The sequence below is a fragment of the Scophthalmus maximus genome, chromosome 8, assembly GCF_022379125.1.
Source record: "Scophthalmus maximus strain ysfricsl-2021 chromosome 8, ASM2237912v1, whole genome shotgun sequence".
Classification (NCBI taxonomy): Eukaryota; Metazoa; Chordata; class Actinopteri; order Pleuronectiformes; family Scophthalmidae; genus Scophthalmus; species Scophthalmus maximus.
In genome coordinates this window covers 12793486-12813291 of record NC_061522.1, presented here as the reverse complement: position 1 = coordinate 12813291, position 19806 = coordinate 12793486, and the positions used below count along the sequence as shown (strand labels likewise).

At 42.2% G+C, this 19806-nt stretch overlaps 1 protein-coding gene across 4 annotated transcripts in view; it reads left to right on the top strand.

Moving 5' to 3' along the window:
- Positions 1-19806, top strand: part of grin2bb (glutamate receptor, ionotropic, N-methyl D-aspartate 2B, genome duplicate b) — an 86603-nt gene that overhangs the window by 48243 nt on the left and 18554 nt on the right. For all 4 annotated transcript variants that reach the window (XM_047334082.1, XM_047334081.1, XM_047334079.1 and 1 more), the window contains exons 5-11: positions 407-677; positions 3316-3508; positions 12376-12490; positions 12652-12857; positions 15295-15466; positions 18075-18228; positions 19191-19316. In XM_047334082.1, the coding sequence (XP_047190038.1) occupies positions 407-677; positions 3316-3508; positions 12376-12490; positions 12652-12857; positions 15295-15466; positions 18075-18228; positions 19191-19316 (1237 nt within the window). The remainder of the gene's footprint in view (positions 1-406; positions 678-3315; positions 3509-12375; positions 12491-12651; positions 12858-15294; positions 15467-18074; positions 18229-19190; positions 19317-19806) is intronic.

Here is a 19806-nt window from a genome sequence, read left to right as displayed (position 1 = left end):
CACATAAGAGATCCAAAATGCATTACTCTCTGGCCCTGAAACACAAAACAAACCAAAAAAAAGTATTTGGTTAATCTAAATATCATATAAATTTCAGCGATCCACAAATGTCAACAGAGCGACAGCTCTAAAATCCAGTTGTACTGCACTACATATTCTCTGTATCTATTAGCCATGAGGTGTTGTGATGTGGGATTACAAGTGCCCATGAAGATAAAAACGACAGTTGACAACATTTCCTTGCATATATGAGGATATAAAATAAAATAAAAATGCATCAAAATACAAAAAACAATATTCCACCACTGCCTACCAGAACAGTTTTGCAATCTGGGAGCTGGAGGAGGAGACATCCCAGGCAGCCGACACTTTCAAAAAAAGTCACACTTCCCCTTTTTCTTTGTAGGTTCGCAGCACCATCGACAACAGCTTCGTGGGCTGGGAGCTTGAAGAGGTCCTCCTGCTGGACATGTCCGTGGACGACGGAGACTCCAAGATCCAGAACCAGCTGAAGAAACTGCAGAGTCCCGTCATTCTGCTGTACTGCACAAAGGAGGAGGCGGCCACTATCTTCGAAGTGGCCCATTCTGTCGGCCTCACTGGTTACGGCTACACCTGGATCGTGCCCTCGCTGGTGGCCGGAGATGCAGACCATGTTCCCGATGTCTTCCCTACAGGTACGCCCAAACACCGATGTCTTCCCTACAGGTACGCCCAAACACCGATGTCTTCCCTACAGGTACGCCCAAACACCGATGTCTTCCCTACAGGTACGCCCAAACACCGATTTCACGACCTTTCAGATGGACCTCTGACTGTGGCCTTGATCTAATGGAAAGTATAATATAATAATAATAATAACATGGCCTCACATGAATCTGTTGTTGTGTTGAGCACATTATTTACATCCTCTGCTCTGACTGGACAATTGTTTTCTGATGTGTCGGCCCACACATTAACAAGGCTGGCAACGTGTTTCCACACGTTCTTCTTGTTTTTTTTGTTTTTTGTCCCATCACCAACATGTTAAAGACTTGACATGAAGAATTCAAAATCCCAAAACCCTGATGATTTTGTGTGAAGCTGCAATCGTTTCAAGTTCCTTTGAGTGGTAGAGTGGAGTAGTAAACAACTCTGTGATTCAGTTTCTGCTGGAATCAAGGTGATTGCCGTCGTCTGTCGTCTGCCGTCTGCCTGTTGTTCGCACTGTCACAGGATATTTGCATGAAGTCGAGCCTTTCTCAACTTTCCCCCATCGTGCAGCTTGAGTCTGATGAGCTCAGTGCAAAGCCAGGTCTCATTCACAGTTAATTGCAGCCTTCACTGTCCCAGCGTTTTTGATTCTGTACGTGTGAACAGCTTGGTGATGTACCCGGGCAGTCAGACACGTTTCCTTGGACAAAATTCAAATTTCTTCGACTGACATTGTCCTCACTGCTGTTTGTTTCCAAGAAGTTAGTGCGTTCTTTGAGAACTCTTTCCCTTCTCATCACAGTCCTCCCACCTGTACTTTGAGATCTGTATTTATCATCTGTTTATCATCAATCTGCTTTGATTTCAGTGCAATAAAAACAGATGCAGTGTTGGTATGAGGAAGCATTAACATACTGTCAATGGACCCATTTCTCGTAGTCGGACCGACTGTGGTTTAATCAGAGATCTTATATACTCTTTTTCTCAATCTAACCGCACCATCAGCAGTTTTCTACCTCCCTTTTGTGTTTTGTTTTTTTAAGAGATGAGCAACATGCAGGCAGTGATTTTCCTTTGGCCCGTCATAACCTTGCTCTGCCTCACTACCTTCCATAATGATAAAACATGACAGCTCTGCTCTGGAGATCTGGTGTGATGAGGTCTGGAGCGTTCAGTTAAAATAAAGAGTTTCTAACAAGGTGGAGCTTTGGTGCTCTCTTACAACATCCACTGCATCAGCGTACAGCATATACAGTAGAACGTTATTCAAGGAATTTATTGGCAGACTCTCCCATCTTCATTTATTTGGAGAGAATCAGGGTCAACTCCACATTGATCTACGGCTCTAAAATCTACATCACGTTGAATTATTCTGTTGTAAGTTCTCAAAAAACTCTGTTTTGAAGAGTGGGCACGAGTGACAGATGGGCTTGTTTGCATTTATGCAGATGTTCTCCTGGTGTATTTGCAGTGTGCTGTGCCAGTTAGAGGTAGGCTGCATACCAATTTACTGTTAACCTCAGGTAAGTAAGGCTTTGATTTGTTTGGGAGATCATTTGGCCATTTCTGGTCATTTTACCTTCCCTCCTAATGCAAAAGCACAGACAAATGTGGAACAAAAACAGCTTTACTTTGACATTGTGACTATCAGTTCAAATAACAGTCAGAGCTCTGACCGTTCTGGAATCAATCGTCCAAGAAAATTCCCGGTGATGTTGTTATAGAAAATATCTCTCCAGGGCTCGGCAGGAAAAAGACCCCTTTTCTCATTTTGTAGTTTACTCTTCTCTGTCCATGTGCTTGTGCATCCCATTTTAACATGTGTGAAAACGGGTAACAATACCAAGGTTGCATGAAAATGCAGGTTTGCCTTTTTTCCAGCAGATTTACAGACAATCCAAACCAGCCACAGAAAAAGGCCTAAAACAGCTGTTTGTTTATGGGTGTAAGAAATGGATGTTCCATCACGCTTGAAAAGACAACTATTACAAAATGAGCTGAAGGAGAACTGATGCTCATGTTTAGCTTATTCCCCTTGTGTTTTCCACCTGTGTGACCATTTTTTCTTTTATAAATAGCAAAGTAAACACTTCCATTCTGGCTTGAAACTAAATAAAATATTGTAGCTATGATTGCACTCTTAATTTTGTCTCGTTGTTTACTGCCACTTTTCAGCCTCCTCTAACATGATTTCATTTTTTTTTTATATATCTTTTCCCCCTCAGGCAATTTTTCCTTGCACCCTGCTTCTCTATTTGTAGCCTCCCTCTCTTTTTCACACGTTTTCGTCCCCTTCCCCTTTTCATCTTTATGCCTCGGCGTTGGCGACAACTCAGACCAGGGGCCTTTTGTTTTTTGGTTTGTCCATCCGTCCACTCCTCCCATTCACCTCAACATAATATCTCAGGAATGCCTTCAGCAGATTTCTTAAAGTTTGGCACAAGCGTCCACTTCGACTCTAGCGTAAGCTGATTTGAATTTTGTGGTCATAGGTCAATGTCACTGTGACCTCACAAAACATGTTTGGCTGTGGGTAGTCATTCTAGTTCTACATATTTATTTGGACTTTCCTCTCTCCAAACCTTCCTTCCTCTCGCCTCACTCCATCTCTCTCTCTTCCAGGGCTCATCTCAGTGTCATATGACGAATGGGACTACAACATCGAGGCCAGGGTACGCGATGCAGTGGCTGTTATTGCCACGGCGACCTCTACCATGATGCTGGACCGGGGGCCACACACCTTGATAAAGTCAAGCTGCCTTGGGACACCTGACAAGAAGAGCTCCAGCACCGGCCACTCCAAGGAAATACTGAAGTGAGTCAAACCCTGAGGAGCGGGTGGGTCATGGAGGAAGCGGGGCAGAGAGTTTCAGACGTACAATGTGTCTGTAAATATGTTAAACAAGACCCAGTTTGTTTAGCATTTGTAACTAGGCGCAGCAGACCTATCAAGATTTGGATTTCATGCTGATGCGTCGTGCATGAAGCTGTAATGCTAAAGTATGCTGAAACACCCGTGGGAGCCACGGAGCCGGTGTGTCAGACCTCGGAGTAACGACAGCAGTTATGTCTCACTCTTTTTTTCAATCTGCCGAAGTTTACGCTCCAGTAACTCCGGCCAAAGTTCTTCTTCAAAAGTGCTCGTTGTACCTGTGACACAGATTGTGCCTTAGTCAATACCAAAGAATCTGCCGTTTTTTGGGTTGCTGTTTTTTTTTAAACAAAAAAAGCCCACAAAAATGTATAGTTTTCAATGATATATGACAAAGAAAAGCAGAAAATCCTCTCAATTGGAATCAGAGGATATTTGGCATTGTTAAACATTTTAGCTTGGAAGAAAATAAGTAAACAATTTAAATTATTTACTGCAAATCGAGTAATAGTTTCAGCTCTGGTGTGCATATTTAAGATCCATTTGTCTGTGCAGATAGATAGATGAGTTCTCATTTATAAAGACAGTAAATAAGAGAAATTGTCAGCATTAGCTCATGCCAGCTACAACTGTTTGTGACCGTTACTGTTTCAGCCACCAACTTCACTGTTGTTATTCTGTGTGACAGTGTGAAATCAACTTTCCAGTTGTTTCAGAAATTACTCTGGATTATGAGCAAAAAAGATCTGTCACTGTTGTTATTGTAAAGAGGATCTTCTGCACAGATTGTTTCCTGTCGGTGCTGTAACTTTTAATAAACCGTTGTTTTGAGTATGAACCCAGGTCCAGGAAAAACAGATTAGTTATGTGTTGAAAAAATGGCTCAGTTAGCCATGTTTAGCCAGTTGCATGAGCTTTGAAATTAATTTGGGTGTAGAAGTTGAGCCGTGTGTCATGCACCATGCAAAAACGACGGGCTGAACAATAGAAGTAGATGAAACCAGCAGAACAAGGACGACAAATGTGCTGTGCACAAACACATGAGTATTAACAATGTCGACACCTTCCCAGAGGCGAACCAGCATTTGTTTAACTAGCCAGTAAAATTGAACATACCAGATGAACGTTGACTCTGGAACTTCTAACATCATGTTGTCTGGTCTTTAGCTTAACCCACAGCCATTTTTAAAAGGAAAACATTCGTCTTTTCCTCTTCCTTTGAAACTCCTTGTTTTGCTTTTTGGCTTATTACAGCACAAGCAGGAGCATTGGTATTCAATAATTAATCCCCATTTAACTTCATAGGGCATGCTTTTACTGTTCACATTGATCAGAGATTCCACAGCTAATTAAAAGCTTGGGGACAACGGGATGAATGAAAAAAAAAACAGAGAACAACAGTGGGGTTATCGCAACACACAGAAACACACGTGTGAGTGTGTCTGTGTGTGTGTGTGTGTGTGTGTGTTAGGCGTTATTGCATGACATTTTACTGTAGTCTTATAAAAGCTTAGAATTACTCCTGCCATGCCTTATCATATATACAATATTTTAATTTTAGAAAGTGATGCACCTGCCTGCCTGCCTGCCTTTCATCTCCCTTTTTTTGCTAATATTTAACATTTCCTCTGTTTTTGTTTGTTTTGTTTTTTTCCGTTTCCACCGTCAGTTAGAATTTGAGCAATGGAAAAAAAAACAGGGGAAACATTATGCAACCTCCACTGCCTCCTCTGCTTTAATCTTCTGCTTGAGTTTGATTCATTACTGTAAATTTTGGGTCTTGTCTCTACCCGTGTTTCTGATTCCAATATCTGGAGCACTTATGCGAGTCGTCTAGGATTCCTCCACCAACAGGGCTGAGATAACAATAACACTGCAGCCATGAATATTTCAGTCCCCAAAGGATGCTATCAGACACAGGGTTGGCTCTCAATCATCCCACAGGCACACACCTGGGACGCTGCTTTGCAGTGTTTGTGTGTACGTGTGTGTGTGTCTGTGTGTGTGTGTGTGTGTGTGTGTGTATGATGTGTGTGTGTGTTGTGAGTGGTGTGATGCGAATGTGTGTTTTCCAACCCACCATTCCATTTTTCTCCATTTGACTGAGCGACGGTGGAGATTTAGGAGCGTGGATCTTGTTGGTGACTCCAGAGGCTAGAAACCGCCCGACACACAACCATTCACATAATTCCACCTTTCCCATCCCCTCATCCCGAGAGACAAAAGCAATAACAAGACCCTATGCCTCTGCGTGGTCCTGTATAGCCACAGGCCACAGTGGGCGGCATGCATGCTGCATTAGCATGCCATCCTGTCAGCGCTGATGGACGGAGATGGGAGGCCGCATTGAGTCACGCTCGCAGATTTGTTTAGGGGCTGCTTGACCTTATGGGGCACACACACACACACACACACACACACACACACACACACACACACAAACATGCACTCATAAATACACGCATACACGCTTCAACACAAATATGCATACACACACGCACTGAAAGAGCTCTAGAGGCCCTCCATTGTTTCCTGCCTTACCGAGAGGACGCGAACTCTGGGATAATAAGAAAATGTGCTCCAAGTGGTTTTGGATGAGGTGCCAAGGGAACGATTTTCTATGAATCGTTTTGCTGTGTGTGCACTCGAATTCAGATTCCTCCTCAGATCCCGATGCCGGCATTCACTGACGCGCCTGTAGATATGACGTAAGGGATGATTATTATTTCCGTCGCGGGTTTTCTTTTACGTGATCTGACGAGACATTTGTCTTCATGTCTGTGGGCTGGCTGCGTGTGCTCGGTCCGGGGCCTTTCGCTGGAGCTCAGTCGACAACCTTTCCTGCAGGCCATCTGACACTTGTGCTGCTGCTCATGCATGTGAGCCAGGCGTGTTACTCTCATCCTATTTCACCTTTAAAGTAGTTATTTCCTGCAGCTGGAGAGTAGGATTATTGCGTTTTTTCGGAACGGTCACCATGAAAGTGTCCGTATGACTGCTTGTTGGTGCTTTGGGGCATCTGGAAAACAATTGTTCGTGTCTTTTCGACCCTTCCTTGCCGTGGAAGTGAAGTCAATTTACACAACAGTGTCAACTGCACGTTTTGTTCCACAGTTTCTATTTCTTTTCTCTCTTTTTTTTTTACCTCTCTTTCTTTTGTTAACCTCTTTTGCTCTCTGCCTGGACAGTGCGGACACCTCACCTTTGCTCTGTGACGCTCCTACAGCAGTCCGTTCTCACTGAGAAGCTCTTTCAATTACATGAAGCTGAAACGTTGAATCAAAGAGCGATGGTGGCTCTCTTCCAACCCTCCCACTTTCTTTCCTCCTCTGTCAAAAACTGTTGATCCTATTTTTCTATATATAGAAACATTGTAAGGAGGGAGGATTAGTTTGTTTGAGGACAGGATTACGTATATTGAGCTTGAATTCAATTTCTCTCAATTATATCTGTCAACTCTTGTTTTCTCCCCATTAATGACTAATGCCTGTGTCCAACATTAAAATGTCACTGGAATAACCAATAACCAATCTTCATAAGACCTTTTGCTTATTGGAAAAGGCTCATCAGGTCCGTGAACACTGGTGCACATCTGTTACACTACTTATCATGATTGTTTGTGGGTATTAATTCCCTTTTTAATGACCCCAATTTCCAGTTATGAAAAATGGATGACAGTGACTTTGTTACATTCTGTGATTTTGAGGCTGCTGCCAAGGGATAAATCATAGGATCATTTCCTCATGCGTCTTCAATACACAACACACACACAACAACCAAACCCTAATTTGGCTTGGAAATTTTCTGTGCATGGCCGATAGCTGTTTTTAATATTGAATGAAGTGTTTTGGGTTGACTTGATGCACCCGGCAGCAGCTCTGTTCAAATCACATGGAGCTGAGCCGTTCTTTCAAGTTTGTTCAAATGTTAGCCAATAGAAAAATATGCATTGGATTAATATGTTTTTAGTTAAAGCTACTTTGAGTCAACACTTTCTCTAAGTAAACATATTTTAGGCTAAATCCAACCCTTCATCGTATGTTTTGCATTTTAAGAAGTAACACAAGGCTGATACAGTGTTTTTCAACTGTCCACAGTTTGACTCTCGACAAACAAAAGTCAAAGAATTTGCACTCCATCCCAGGGTAAACAAAATCAGTTTTGTCCATGCACTGACAAAAAAATTGCAAAATGTGAGAAAATACCATGATAACGTTTCAGATGTATCTCCGTGGCCAGTAAACCTTTCGAAGCGTGTAATTCAAGAGACTTGAAATGGTTAAAAAAAACAATCAGTTTTTGGAGTTTCCCTGTTTTGGTGAACAGATTCATCCTATTTATCTAATCATTAAAATAAAATGGCATTATTATTGTTAGTTTACCACAAATACGTATAAGGCCTATTTATGCTTTGCAGAAGGTCAGTGCACTTGCCTGTTAAGTGCTTGTTCACTTTGTTAAATGAGAGGCGGCTCCGTCTGATTCAGAACTCCCTCTCCCCAGACTCCACAGGTATCTGTCTGATGTCTCCTGCTCAACAGGGGTCCTCACGGGCCCAGATGACACGGAGCTCCTGTGGACTCACTTATTAAAAGCTGCGGCTCAAAGAAACTCTGAGTCTCACATCAGTCCACAATGCTTGTGCATTTATGTTGTCAGAGCTGTGCCACCAGCAATAAATGATTCAATAATCAATCATTTTTGGGGAGGCTAATTGAATAATGAAACTGAGCGTTTAGATTTTTATAATCAGTTTTTGCCCTTTTAAAAACTAAATCAGTTTCGCCAGTAAGGAAAAAGTAGAAGTACCTGTCATGAGAGAGAGGGATTTTAGTTTTTGGCGACTTCTTGACAGTCGGCTGCAGATTTGATTAAAATGACTGTCAGACAAAAGGATATTTTCGATTGTAAGGACACGTAGGCTTTAATTATGACACAGGAGACAACATGCGAGCTGACCATGTCAGTTTTTTTCTGGTTACCATACCTATTATTATATTTGCAGCGACACATGATGACAGGTATTCAGGCAACTGACCTATAACTCTAAAAACATTATTGTCATATTAGAAATAAAAATTCACTAATATTTCTTTATGCATATGTTACAACGATGCACATCCTGGCCTGCATAACTGTTTGTACACACTACACAGAAAACTCAACAAAACGATGCAGAAAAATAAGCAATCTGTTTGAAATGAGATGCAACACTGTTATGGCTGACGGTTGTCCTGCTGTAAACTGAAAATATTATGCATTTTAATTGTATAATAATCATACATAAAGCCCTCGTCGCATTTGTCCTGGAGTGATTCCCGAGTGGCACAGCTCTCACACCATATGTACATGCATTACCATAATTTACCATATTCTGTAGTCATATGTATCACACCGTCCGCTCACACATGCAGTCACTACTTCTGTCCTACAGGACTTGTGTACATTCATCCAATTCTACACATTATGATTTAATGATTTACATTAAACTGCGAACTAGGTTGTAGTCCCTATAATATTACCATGAGACACACACACACACACACACACACTAACACACACATACAGTCAGAGGGAATATGTGTGAGCCTGTGCAGCTCGACTCAGAGATAAAAGAGAGTCAAATCAAATGGCTCTGAAATACATATGAAGAGATTTGAGGGGAGAAGAGGGATTGTGTGTCCGTGACACTGATGATTCAGCGTCTCTGCAACTAAAAACTAAATTTCCCTCACAGCCAGTGATTAGTTGGGGAACAGTTGGTGAGCAAGGCGCACACAAGCGCTGCATATGGCTGTGATGAAGCCGCATGAGTTTCTGTTAGTAGCTCATCCCAGTAGTTTTTACTTATTTATTTATTTATTTATTTCTTCTTCTTCCAGCAGAGTCAGGGGGGAATTCTGACACGAGAGGGGATCAAACGGCACATAAAAGCTACATCAATAGTACAGGGCTACAAAATGATAAACAGAGCAGCCTCCTCTGCTGTAAATTCACAGCGTGCACCAGCCTTTGTAAAGGCACAGGTTAATGTGCGGGCAGATGAATCGCATTGATGTGTGATTCGATGCGCTGCTCAGAGGTGAGATGGAGAGATTGATCTAAAAGTGAAAGACAGCATGAGGGGAAGTGGATAAACACTCGGGTTCAGACAGAAAAAAATGCTCCTTTCTCTCTGTCGCTGCGTTTCTCCCTTTCAACCAGCCTCTCGGGTGAGATTACTGTTCCCATGGCAACACAGCTGATTGCATGAAAATTGCTGTGGTTTAGGGTGCCATGGCAACACATTGCATTATATGAAAGTGATGTTAAGAGACCCCCCCCCCCCCCCCCCCCCCCCCCTCGCTGCATCGCCAGGTTTCAGATTTTGCGTATATTAACACGTGTCACCCCGTCACGATGACACCCACAGGGGCCGCTGCTGGTCACATGGGTCGTCAGGGTGGCATCAAGTTGGACATCCTGAGCCGCCACGTCACACCGCCTTGATCTTTTTTGCTTCCCTTTTCACACTGAGATTATTTTTAGGAGGCTAATCCCATGTTACATGCGCATTACAGCACTTTCAGTGGGCTAGCCAGCAGCAAAAGGTATTTCATGGAGGCTTGAGTCATATTATTGACTTACTCCAAGCATGTAGCCTACTTACTGTGTGTGTGTGTGTGTGTGTGTGCGTGCGTGCGTGCGTGCGTGCGTGCGAGGTGAGATATAAATAAAGTCGAAGACATTACAGATAGATGTACTCATTGATCTAGTAGGAGGTACTTGCGATACAATCTTGGGTAAGTTTCAGTCTCATTGCTCATCTGTCATCTGCATTCTTTTTTATCCACTGAATAGATTTATCGTCCTATTTTCACTTTGACTCGGTCAGAGATGATGGTGGGTAAAATATGTGCTTGGCACCCCCTTTAAAACGTCTGCAGTCAGCAGCAGCACACACACACACACACACACACACACACACACACACACACACACATACACACACAGCCCCTCGCTCCTTGCATTCAGACAAGATATTTATTTCTCCGGTGAATTGTTTCAGAGGCAGAGCATCTCCATGGTGATGGCAGCCCACAGATCATGGCGAGGAAAAGAGGGAAGGAGGCGGCAGAGGGAGGGGGAGAGAGAGAGAGAGAGAGAGAGAGAGAGAGAGAGGGAGGGAGAGAGAGAGGGAGGGAGAGAGAGAGAGATGATTCCAGCTTATCTGCCACTGCTGCACACTTGTTGACACATACATAAGCTGATATGTTTTCACACAGGCGATTAATGCACTCTCTCCTCGCTCCTTGCTCCTTCCACCCTTGGCTCTCCCTCTCTGCTCTCTCTTACTCTCACAGCCTCCCTATACTCCTCCTTTATGTACCGTTCTTCTATCTGTTGCCATATACTGTATTTTTACTGTATTTACAGTATTTTGAGTCTCAGACGGGGTCGTCTGTTTTACACACCTGGTGGAGAAAAGCAGCATTAGAGGCAGCACAGAATCCTGCCTTGGGACCTCAGACTTCCAAAATGACTATCTCCTTTTCAACCATATAACACAGACACATGATGACAATACATGTAACACAAACTTAGAGAGTAATCAAGAATCAACAATGCAGATGTATTCGAAGAAGGTCTAATTTAAAACCTGCGGGTGTCAAATATTTGACTGTTCATATCCATCTCCAAACATTATTTTCTGTCCTAACACATTTCAAAAAAGAACATCACTAGTATTACACTGCCAAGCATTTGAACTTAATATTTGAGAGCGCTGAGTCATTACCAGTACCAGCTGTCTATGGTTTGAGATTTGTTTGAGATTTATTTTGTGTATTGCTCCCACCACCTCACCCACAATTGTATTTCTTCCCACTGTCGATAAGTTAGCAGCAGCTTACACTGTGGTCGCAGTGCTGTACTGAAACTTGTTGTTGTAGCCCTTAAAGCTGCAGTTATCAATATTTTGAATGTTCATGTTGGAAAAAATGATGTGTAATTTCCTCAGAGTAATATTAGACATCAGATTGAAGAGGTCAAAGGCAGAGAACTGTGAACTGTGGCTGTTATTCAAAGATGTGCTGAATATTTTTACTACAATGCATTTCTCACATGGTTCAATCATTAATCTTTCGCTCACTTGGATTATTTTCCATTTGTGTGATCCAGTGCTTCAAATAAAGATTTGCAAAATCTACACTCAGCCCAAAATAGAGCCACACATTATCAGAATGCACAATCGGAGGACACGGTGGTTATTTCTTTTTTCTGTTTTACAAGAAATATTTCATCGTCTGAAATTCCGAATGGTCATCATTTTTGTTTACTGTTTTGTTGTTGTTGTTTTTTTCCTTTTGTTTTTTATTGCAGCAGACCTGCTAATCACTAAATGGCAGACAGACAGAGTTGGTGACACGCTGGTGAAAGTATTGGAGCATTCAGCAGCTAAAGAGCCAGATATTGTCCTCAGGAGTTGGTAGAGACCTCAGTAGAGACCAAAAAGTGAATATTGGACTTACAGTCAGCAGAGTAAGATGACTCTAAATTAATGCTAATGTGTCCCCATGTCTGCTTGTGTTTACAGCCGGTTGTGCTGCCGCAAAGTGGCAATATACCTTAAATCTACAGTGTTTACAGTGTCCTGGTGTGGCTGATGTCAGTAGCTGAAACATTTCATGGCATCGCCGCAATTTTATGTCTTTTGAAGGGGGATTTTATTTATTCATTATATATTTTTCATACTGAAATGCTGCATATTTTGTTTTCAGACTAATAGGTGAATTGATATGTTTAACTGAAACTTAAATCCTCATCCTCAGGTACCTCATGAATGTCACATTTGAAGGCCGGAACCTGTCATTCAGCGAAGAGGGTCACCAGATGTTCCCTAAACTGGTCATCATTCTTCTCGACAAGGACAGACAATGGGACAGGGTAAATATCTACTCTTATCTTGTCCTCTCTTCAACTACCATCCCCTTTCTGCACCCAGTTCCTCTCACCTTTTTTCATTCGGATTGTTTTCTTAGCCACTTGAAGTTCCTGCCACAGTAGCCTGTACATCACACAGCCCACTCTCCCACTCGCTCATGCAGGTCGGCAAGTGGGAGAGAGGCTCTTTGACGATGAGGTTTCACGTGTGGCCTCGCTTTGAGCTGTACTCTGCGGCGGAGGAGCGGGAGGACCACCTGTCCATCGTGACTCTAGAGGAGGCGCCGTTTGTCATTGTTGAGGACGTCGACCCGCTCAGTGGGACCTGCATGAGGAACACTGTGCCGTGCCGCAAACAGCTCAAACTCAGGTGAGGATGTAAAGTTGTATTCAGTCAAATGTGATTTAAAAAAAACCAAACAGTTTTCACAAATGCACACATTACAACATGAAGAGATATGAATATTTTAAAGAACAGCCGGGATCTGCGACTGGACTGGCTGTTTTCCCAGCAGAAGAACAAATACACCACTAAGCAGTAGCTCGTCTAAACCATGTATTTACACTTATGGGCTATGTATACAGAGTCTATAGTTTGTAAATGTATGTATACTACACGATGGGTGACCAGCACTTCTGTCTACGTAGAAGAAAGTCTTTCCTATATTACACATGAATTCACTGAGATAACCCAGTTTTCCACCAGCATTTTAAACGCAGCCTGCATTTGTGGATCTGTGTGGAGGTGGAGACCTTGAAGAGATGCTCAAAAACACCAAATGAAAATGTAACCTCGTCCTTGTACACACATTTAACAATCTGCAAATGTATCAGAAGGTTTTTACATATATTGATCTACACTTTTGTACACGTGAAGCTTTGTTTTGTTTGTTTAAACATGTAATCTGTAGTGGAGTCAAGCCCTTAAAATATATAGTTATACATCAATACAGCAAAATGAATGATTTAAAACTGGTCTGTTGTAGCATGTGACCTTCTGCATGTTCATTTGTCACACCTCAAACAATTACCGGTAATAATAAAAACACATTTGTGCGGCGTGCAGAATTTAGTACAAACTGAATGCAAGCAAATTGTATAAAGACCTTGATCAATGCTATAATGATTATATCAATGCTATAATGTTTATATCAATGCTATAATGATTATAGCATTGATATAACCATTGATAAACAAAATGCACGCACACTCACACATATTTGTTTATTTCTTGCTTCATCCCTAGAGAATGCCGCAATGATTCTACTTTTTTTTTCTTCACTGGATGTAAAAAATATTTAATCTGATCTGTCACAATCTCTGCTCCGCTAATCCGATCATTGTCTTGGTTTGTGTCACTGCTCTCCTTCCCTCCCTTGCCTCGTCACCCCGAACCCTCTTGCTATCCACTTGTCCTTGGTGTGTGATAATGAATTTTCTTCATTGGCCTCCTTTTCTATCACTGGCCTACCTGAAATCTCCCGAGGGTGTCCTACATCTTCTGGCTCAGTGGGTTTTTTTATTGACTGATCATTCACCCTGTTCTTTCTCCTATGCCCCTTGTTTCCCCTCAGTCTGTCTGTCTGTATGTCTGTCTGTCTGTTTGTGTCTTCCTTCAAAGACATCCTCACATGCAGCATGTCAGGGAAAGGCAGCAAAATGCCACAGAGAATATGCAGGATTGCTCTGCAGCCAAAAGTCCTCCACGAGCCAGAAGCACAGAGCTGTGTAAATTTGAACTTGTATGCACAAAAGCAGAAAAAGTGTGGACACGTGCCTTAGTGCCAGATAGATAAACCTCTCTGTTCACATGAGTCCAAGTCACACAGTGCATTTTACTCCGCACTCATGAAGGTTGTTCACTTGCAGGAGGTGAATTGATAATCCCACAATTATCTATAACTGTAGGTTGACACACCCCTGTGTGAATACAGAACACATCCATTTGTCCTTGGTCTGGCACTGGCAGCGTCCTCCTCCCACCTTGCCAAAGCCGCCATTGTGTTGTTCCCCACAGCTGTACCTGCTGTGGGCCAAAACCACCCACTGATTGATGACACACAGTTACTCAAGTTTGTCAGTCGATGTGCATTATTCTTAGTCTCCTCATTATGTGTATAACTGGGGGTGACAACATGTTAACCTGTGCTATGTTGCCTGTGCTAGAGTAAAGTTGGACTCATAGTAATGTGGATGGCAGGTCCTGAAAAAAAGTTAGCCTCAGAACAAAAGTTTAAAATAATGCCTTTCTCTAAATCATTCTCTCTTCCACATTGCTTTATCTCACTGCTCTATGTACAGATAGAAAAAAAGCATGCACGGAAGGATGACTCATTTATTTATGTTAAACGGATTCTGTGAGGGAAGTGTTACATATATAGTGAAAATGTCCATTACAATTACCCAGAGCCAAAGACAATGTTTTGTTTTGTCCAAGCAACCATCAAACATGACGAAGAAGCAGCATTTCCACATACAGTATTTGTTGCCAATGAATTGTCTGTTGATCGTCTATTTTTTATTGTTTTGTTTGTTTGTTTGAGTTGTTTTTTTTTTTAAATATATGCGAATCACTGCTAATCATCTGATGGAGTTTTTGTTTGGCATGAAAACCTGGATAATCTCAGCACATGGCACTTGAATATTTACTGTCTTTTCTCTGCTTCTATTCCTCTTCATCCCTTCTTTTGAATCTGCGAGGTTACACGTGCAGCTGAAACCAAATGAACGTCCATCTGAAACGTTTTCTCCACATTCCCTCATATGTACCTCCCCTGCCCCCTTTTCCTCCTCTTACCAACCACCAGCAACCAGACAGGTGATTCAGGGATTTATATCAAGCGCTGCTGCAAAGGCTTCTGCATTGACATCCTGAAGAAGATCGCCAAGGCGGTGAAGTTCACATACGACCTCTACCTGGTCACCAACGGCAAACACGGCAAGAAGATCAATGGGACATGGAATGGCTTGGTGGGGGAGGTAAAAAAATTAATAAATCTTTCTTTCACACTTAAACATAACCACTCCATTTATTGCACCTTCCTCAGATAAAGCACTATCTCTGAAATTATTTTTCCTTTTTCTTTTTTTAAAGATTCATATAATGTAAAGAAGTAGAAGTGTGGACGATGTTCTGATAGGCAGATCCAGACACCAGTAAGAAGCAGCAGCTCGGCATCAGCTCTAAACGGCTGAAACATACAATGACAGTTTGGTCGATTTCACACCGACCTGCTGGCAGATCAGCTGATCACAGATTTCACAGCTGGCAGATCACTGGAGACCTTGTGGGACGTGCAACCGTTACTGAATTATCAGAGTGACGGTACACTTCAAATTAAATATCATTCGATGTGTTTCTTTCACATTAATCAAGACCAGTATTACACCAGTATATTAATATAGTAATTACTGTAAGTTGGTTTATTAACCGTAATCTATTTTGCTCATTGTTGTAGGTGGCGTGGCGTCGGTGGCACACATATTTTTAGCGTCTCTGAAGACATGCAACACTATTTATAATGAAAATTGTGAAAAAAAAACCCATCATTTGGTTCTTAGTTGTTTGATGAGGTTGGCTGATCTTCTCAGTGGTAGTGAGTGGGACCACTGCCACATCGTGACACAAGAGCCTCAGTTGTTCTTACCTGAATATTTGAGTTCATCACAGAGAAGATTCTTGGTCCAGCTCATATTGCAGACAGCCACACAAAAATGCTTGAATTCCAATAGGAACATTTCAGTTTTATGCCATACGGGAGGGAGCAGATAACAAGTCTAGGTTCCTAGAAGTCATGTCAGGATTGGTTCTATCTTCTCCAAATGGGGACTCGAGGCAAATCTTATCCCAATGCCAGGGGCAGGAAGCCACCTAAACATAAGGCTTCTCATATGCAATATTGAAAGTCTTAGAAGATGCTTCAAGTCACAAATTCCCTCAGAAAATGAAAAGCTGCTTCAATTGTTGGGGATAAAATTGAACATCTGCGGAGTGAGAAAAGTGTGGAGTAGCTGAGACATTGATTTCCAAGCTGCATTTGTTTAACATGGCCTAATGAAAGTTACATCAGAATTTCTAACAATGGTATTTTGCAAAATTTTAACTTCAGTGTTATGGATTACAAAAGTCTCTGTGGAAGTAAATTGAAACCCCTATTGTGAATCGCTTAAAGTTGGCCGGTTGCACAGCAAACTTGACTACAGCAATATTAACCACAGAATACATTTGTGGAAATTAAATCTGCTGATGGGCGTAGAATACAACAAATATACATTCATATTCCTCAATTTTAATCCATTTTCATTTATTTATAAGGCTTTATATTAATTTATTCAACATATGTTTATTCAATGTTTTTCATCATCTTTTCCTTTGCTCATTTCTTTTGCTACTCTTATTCTCCCCAGTTTTACTCTTAGGATGTTTATAATTTGCTTCTCTTAGAATATGTTTACATTGCACAGACTAAATAGCTTTTTCAAATTTTAGAGAAAAAAACTGTTAAACAGTGAAGTAAATACAGTATGTAATCTAATTCAGCTGCTACTGCAAATGGGGAAAGGATATTTTGGCCCATAGGAATTTATTTTTATCATATTTTCTGAACGTCTCTTTCCGTTAGTTTCACAGTGCCCCTGTCACGCCAATCGAGCGCTTATTCCCCACAACCTGGCCTGAGGGGGGGCTGTGATTGGCTCTGCAAAACCTCAGAGATCAGAGATGGAGTAAGAAAAGACAGGAAGACAGAGCAATTGGAAGACAAAGAGAGAGCGGGGAAGAGAGAGAGAGAGAAAGCAGCCTCGGGGAAAGACCTACTTCTCCCCTACACACATTACACATCCAGCACAAGGCAGCCTTTACAAATCGATGTGATGTCCAACTTAATTGATGATGGCACAGAATGAGCTACTTTATTATTTTTCTTAAGAGCAATGATTAGTGGAGATGTGCGGGGCAATGTGAAATGACAGTATCTCAAGTCCACCTTCTGCAGATAATGTTTTAAACATAAATAAGTCCAGAGATCTCCATCAGCATAAACACTGGGCAGTGCAAATGTGCAGTGCAGTGCAGTGCATGCATGGATGCATTAATCCATGTCCTTAAATGCCTAAGCAAGCAGTTAATGATTTAATTTGAATCGGGGAAAACAGGACGAGAGACACAGAAGATGGAATGAGAGAGAAAGAGAGGGGGAGAGAGGAAAATGAGAGTAGGCCAGTGTGACAAACAAAGAAAAACTGTGTGTAGGATTCCTGTTCACTCTGGCAAAGATATTCCTTATTAACACAGTCGTTTGTGCTCCATATTTACTCATGGCCCGAGGCTCCAGAAACGTATGGCTTAATATACCTGATCACCCTCCGAGGGAGGCTGAGGTGTAAGGGAGTCAAATACTGACACGGTGGTCGTCATGATCCCCTTTCCCTCCTCCTTTCATTCTACAGAACTAGGCTGTTAAACACTTGGCAGAGATGGTGGCTTGATAAACAACACCGTAATCCTGGGAGTGTACGGCGCCGTGTGTCCACTGACCCCGCACGTTGACTTCCTATCTGCCTCTGTCTGTCTGTGCTTGACCCTCAGGTGGTGTTGAAGAATGCCCACATGGCAGTGGGTTCACTCACCATCAACGAGGAGAGGTCGGAGGTCATCGACTTCTCCGTGCCGTTCATTGAGACGGGGATCAGTGTCATGGTCTCCCGTAGCAACGGCACCGTCTCTCCCTCCGCCTTTCTTGGTGAGGAGAAAACGCACCTGGTGCTTCTGGCAGACGCACAGCGCACAAACGAGAACACTCACATGCACAGGAACACGCCGATATCATGCAGGAAATGCACAGACACTAACAGATCTTCGAGTAGGTTGTGAACGAAACACATTCATTGTTTATCTGCAGTGAAGTTTGTGTTCTCTGGTTATATACAGACATGAAATTAAGCTAAACGTTCAATACGATCTTGTCACAGTGCTGTGGTTGAGATTCAACAAATGCAGTTGTTTATTTGTTGACCCTGGAAATACTTGATTTAATGATTTTTGTTTGTTTGTTCGGCAATAATCATCTTACAACGCTCTGTGATTGATCCTACTTGTTGAATTTTCTTCCTGCAATTTTGGAAAAATGGATCCCCAAAAAATTTGACATCTGTCTTGTTTTGCAAATGCATTATTGATAGACGATCTTTGGCTTTCCATTGGCAGTTTTATTACACAGCTTAGAGGGTGAACAGTAAAAACAGGCCATCGATGAAACAAAATCAAAAACACTAACGCTGGACAACACTGGTCATGGCTTATGCTGCCATGACCAATTACAACTAACATATATGAAGGTAATCATGAAGTGTTTGTTTGCTGGTGTTTGTCACAGACTATACTGTGGTTTAAACTGTGCCAGTTTCATTGAGTACATATGTATTGTGTTCATTCACAACGACTGACCTTCCTCAGTTTCTCCCTTGAGAAGTTGTTGTTGTTGTTGTTCACACACACTCAGATAAAATCCATAAACTTGAAAACTACGCGCACCTAGTGCGTAATGTCTGAATGCAAATAATCATGTTGATACCAGGGGGTGATTTGTTGATTTGGTTTAATGAACTTCCTCTCTCTGTTTCCCCACAACCCTCCCTCCCCTTTCCGTTTCCTCTGCTCCCTGGTGCCCCCCCCCCTCTCCCCCTCCCTCTCTGTGTGTTTTAGAGCCCTTCAGTGCTGATGTCTGGGTGATGATGTTTGTGATGTTGCTGATGGTGTCAGCTGTGTCTGTGTTTGTGTTTGAGTACTTCAGCCCGGTGGGTTACAATCGCTGTCTGGCAGATGGACGAGGTGAGATGGGACATACTGTACATCTACACACACACACACACACACACACACACACACACACACACACACACACACACACACACACACACACAGTCGATCCATGCTGCAAAAAAGGTGACAATAAAGTTCATTTCCAGTCACGTTCTGTTACCTTGAATATAGCCTTCAAGTGGAGCGCTCCATGTGCTAAATTGCTTTGACAATACCTTCGGAGTGCGACGGGAGCTCTGGGACTTCCTACTCGATGTCCTGGAGTACTTATCTCCATCGACAGTCACTTAAGCTCTTTCGCTAATGAAAAAGGGTCATTGACGAGAAAAAGATAGTTGATCTTAAGTATTCTTAGTGTCCATGTGTGAACAAAGCCCCCCCGTGTTCTTGAAATAACACCATGTGTTACACCGCCGCATTTAGTTCGTGAAATCCGATGAGTGTACTTAAGTAGATTTATTACCATACATTAAAATTATGTGTGAAGGTTAACAGTCTC